Genomic DNA, 4,013 nt, shown 5'->3' with positions numbered 1-4,013 from the left:
ACGTCCCCAGCCGGAAGTGGCGCCACGCACGGCGCGCGGGGCGGGGCCGACGGCTCCGCCCCCCCCCCGCCAGCGGGCGCGGCCGGGGCAGCGCGCGGGCGCGTTGCCATGGCGACGGCGGCGCGGCGGGCGGGGCGGCATGGCGGCGCGGCGGGCGCCGGGGGCGAGCGGGCCGGGCCGGGCCGCCTCACCGCGCCGCTCTCCGCAGCCCCGCCCGGTCCACAACCAGCCGTACGACGAGAGCCTGGATCTGCCGGGGGCCGAGGAGCCGGGCGGCGCGGCGGAGAGGCCCCGCTCGCCGCGGGCGGGGGGCGCGGGCCAGGCCCGGGGCTCCCGCCGGCCGGGGCTGCTCGGGGCGGGCGGCGGCGCGGCCGAGCGCAGCAGCGACGAGGAGGGCGGCGGCGGCCCGGGGGTGAGGCGGCCCGGGGGGGAGGCGGCCCGGGGGTGAGGCGGCCCGGGGGTGAGGCGGCCCGGGGGGGAGGCGGCCCGGGGGTGAGGCGGCCCGGGGGGGAGGCGGCCCGGGGGGGAGGCGGCCCGGGGGTCAGGCGGCCCGGGGGTCAGGCGGCCCGGGGGGAGGGGGTGCGGCGGCCCGGGGGCGCTGCCGCCCGCTGACCCGCTCCCCGCGGCGCAGGCGGATCCCCGCGCCCGCTCCGCGCCCCCCGGCGCTCTCAGCGAGGAGGAGGATGAGGACGATGACTCGGACGACGACTCGGAGGAGGATTCCTCGGAAAGCGACTCGGAGTCGGACTCGCAGGAGCGCGGGGCCGCGCTGGACGGGTGAGCGCGGCACCGGCACCGGCACCGCTGGCGGTACCAGCTTCGCCGCTGCCCCAGCTGCCGGGAACCAGCGGGAACAGCTCAAACCCATCGCTTCTCCGATAATCCTCCTCCTCCCATGCTCTTCTCAACCCCAGAGCCGTTTCTAACCCCGATGTCCTCACGCGCCTCCGTGCCGATCGCGGCTTTGACATCCCCTGCGCCACCTTTACAACCCCGAGCACCGGCCCCTGGCTCCAGTGCCGGTTTTGGCCGGGATGCCCAGGGCAAAACGCGCCCCAGAAGTGGTTCTCATGGGTTTTTAAGGACTCACCGTGCAGCGTCTCTGCTTCCTCCACGGTGCTGTCACACGGCTGGGGCCCAGCTCCTGCTGCTACAGAACCCACCACCCATTAACCTTTCCCACGTTTCTCTTCCTCTCTTTAGTGACTTTGATCTAGCAGACTACGACTACCTGCCTGTATCTTCTGAAATCAAAGAACTCTTTGAGTACATCAAGAGGTGAGCTGAGGGGGTTTTAGCCCACTCCTGGCTCTCCTTTGTGCCGGTTGCTGTGGGACATTTCGCAGGACAGCGTGCGGTCGCCCACGGCGTGTCCTTGGGTTTTTTCCAGGTACACTCCCAAAACTATCGAGATTGAGCACAAGCTGCAGCCTTTCATCCCAGACTATATTCCTGCGGTGGGAGACATCGACGCGTTCCTGAAGGTGCGGTCGCTGCAGCCCCCGCGGTGCCTCTGCCCTGCAGCCCCAGCGCTGCAGCCCCCGCGGTGCCTCTGCCCTGCAGCCCCAGCAGCGCGAGGGGCCCTGCGGCTCCAGCGGTGGGTTTGGCCCGGTCTGCCCGTCTCCGCAGGTGCCGCGTCCCGACGGGAGGCCAGACAACCTGGGGCTGCTGGTGCTGGACGAGCCCTCGACCAAGCAGTCGGACCCCACCGTGCTGGCGCTGTGGCTGACGGAGAACTCCAAGCAACACAACGTCACCGTGAGTCGGCGCTCACCGTGTGCCGGCTGCGGCACAAACATTGCGTTTTACTCTTCATTTTGTCTGCGCGACTGCAGTGCTACAGCACAAGTGGTAACTTGGCCTTGAGAGCAGAAAACTCTGACCTTATTCTTTAAGCTGCAGCTTTAAGCTGCAGTGGCTCCAAGCCTTGCTTCAGGCCGGTCTTGGTGCAGCCTTTGGATCTGGTTCCTTCAGGTGAAGCTTTGTTTCCTTTTGGTGGTCAGGACCGGCTTTTACTCGGCGTTTTGTTTCCCAGCTGCTGTTCTCTCTGCAGAAATCGGTTGGCACAGTGCGACTGGGAAAGAGGAAACGGGAGCGGACACAGGGTTCGCAAAAAAGCCCCAGAACAGCACGAGGTGCTCCCAGGTTTATCTTTCTGTTTTTAGCAGCAGATAAAAGTGAAGAGCTTGGAGAACGCAGAGAAGAACCCCAAAGCCATCGAGAGCTGGATTGAGAGCATCAATGAGCTGCACCGCTGCAAACCTCCCGCCACAGTGCACTACAGCAGGTGAGCGCCGCGCCGGCTCTGCCGCGTGAGCTCAGGTCAGCGGGAGCAAAGCCCCGGAGCGCAAGTAACACCGTCAAAACCCCTTCTGGAGGGAGAAGGGAAGCTGGTTTTTGGGGCAGGATGCTCTGTTTCCCTCTGCTCTCGTTCCTGATGCCAGCTGGGTTAGTTTCACAGCTGGCACACTGAGGCTTGTTTGGGGAAATCTGAACGTCCCATTTGCAGTGCGAACCCGTTTCGGTTGCGTGTGATCCCGAAGTTTGTGCTGCTTTTCTCCCCTGGCAGGCCCATGCCCGACATCGAGACCCTCATGCAGGAATGGTCACCGGAGTTCGAGGAGCTCTTGGGGAAGGTACGCTGTCCGAGCGGAGAGCAGTTCCCTCAGCGCGACAGAAACGTCTTCGTGAAGCGCGGTCCCCGCTGGGCCGCGAGCTCCCTGCCCGCAGCCCCGGCAGGTTTGCTCCTGCTCGCGTGTCTCTTCGCGGGGACGGGGAGCAGCCGACGCCCGAACTCGCAGCCGCTGCCCTCGGGCTGGCACGGGAGTGCTGCTGACGGCCCCGTCTGCTGCAGGTCGGCCTCCCGAGCGCGGAGATGAGCTGCGGCCTGGCCGAGTACGTCGACATGGTCTGCGGTAAGCGGGGACTGTGCCGCGGACTGCGGCCGCGCGGGTTGCGCCCGGACGCCCTCACGCTCCTGCTCAAACCCGCAGCTGTCCTGGACATCCCTGTGCACAAGGGCCGGATCCAGCCTCTGCACGTCCTCTTCTCGCTCTACTCTGAGTTCAAGAACTCGCAGGTGAGCGGCTCTGGCAGGAGGAGCTCGGGCAAAGCTGCTCTCGTGCGCCGGGCTTCCCGTGCCGCGGGGGTTTGTAAAGGGCCAGTGGCCATGACGAAGGGCTCCAAAGGACTTTTTCTGAGCTTTGCATTGCCCCGGTGCCTCAGCACCGCACAGGAGCCTCCAATGTGCCATAAGGCTGGGAGGCTGCGTTGTTTAACAGTCCATAAACCTAGAAGGCTTTTCCCACCGCCGTCAGGGTGAGCGCAGAGCTCACACGGAGCAGACGCGCTCAGACACGCGCCCACGCTCCGATACACGACGGTCGTGTCTTTGCGCTGACGTGTCTCTCCCTGCAGCACTTCAAGCCGCTGGCCGATGGGGAGAATGGCCGCAGCCCGCCGTCCAACCCCCCCGCGCCGCCGGCAGACGCGGAGCTGTTGAGCTTTGCCTGAAGCTTCACGTTAAACCCGCCGCTCCTGGATCAGCGTCCGCTGCTGGACACCGAGGTCGCGCAGAGCTGCCCGTGCGGCGACGCGCGCGGTGCAGCAGCGCCCGGGGTTTGCAGACACTGCGGAGCTGTTCTGCGTTCCTAGAGTAGGACTTCACTCATCACAGTTATTGCTAATAACGCCCCTTTTGACTGGTCCCTAAGTGGTTCTGCATTAAACCAGAATTCCCAGCACCAGGGTCCCTGTGCCGCAGACGCTGCAGCGCGGAGGCCCCTCGAGCACGTGGCACAAGTACCGCATGGGGCAGGAATGAATTCTGTGCTGACGCAGCGCTGGGCTCTGCCTGCTCTGGGACCTGAATCTCCTCTGCCCCTTTGCCCGTTCTCAAGCTGCTGCCAAGGAGAAATAACTGGCGCAGCACCACATGGACGCTCGAGTGTTGTTTATTGCTGTTGGGCAGCCCCGCGGCCCGTGCTGCGCGGCCGCCCGCACAGCTGCGGTGG

At 66.1% G+C, this 4,013-nt stretch overlaps 1 protein-coding gene across 1 annotated transcript; it reads left to right on the top strand.

Moving 5' to 3' along the window:
• Positions 1–108: 108 nt before the first annotated feature.
• Positions 109–3,867, top strand: IFT46 (intraflagellar transport 46; the record flags this gene model as incomplete). The annotated part of the gene is given in 11 exon segments (XM_080357968.1): positions 109–128; positions 130–412; positions 632–777; positions 1,204–1,278; positions 1,391–1,484; positions 1,630–1,758; positions 2,166–2,287; positions 2,570–2,636; positions 2,855–2,915; positions 2,994–3,079; positions 3,418–3,867. Coding segments are annotated over 11 exon segments (1,179 nt in total). The 3' UTR covers positions 3,514–3,867.
• Between the last annotated feature and the right edge of the window lie 146 nt (positions 3,868–4,013).

This window comes from Nesoenas mayeri (genome assembly GCF_963082525.1).
Source record: "Nesoenas mayeri genome assembly, chromosome: 22".
Classification (NCBI taxonomy): domain Eukaryota; kingdom Metazoa; phylum Chordata; class Aves; order Columbiformes; family Columbidae; genus Nesoenas; species Nesoenas mayeri.
The sequence above is the reverse complement of the archived record's forward strand: the minus strand, read 5'-3'. Positions and strand labels throughout refer to the sequence as shown.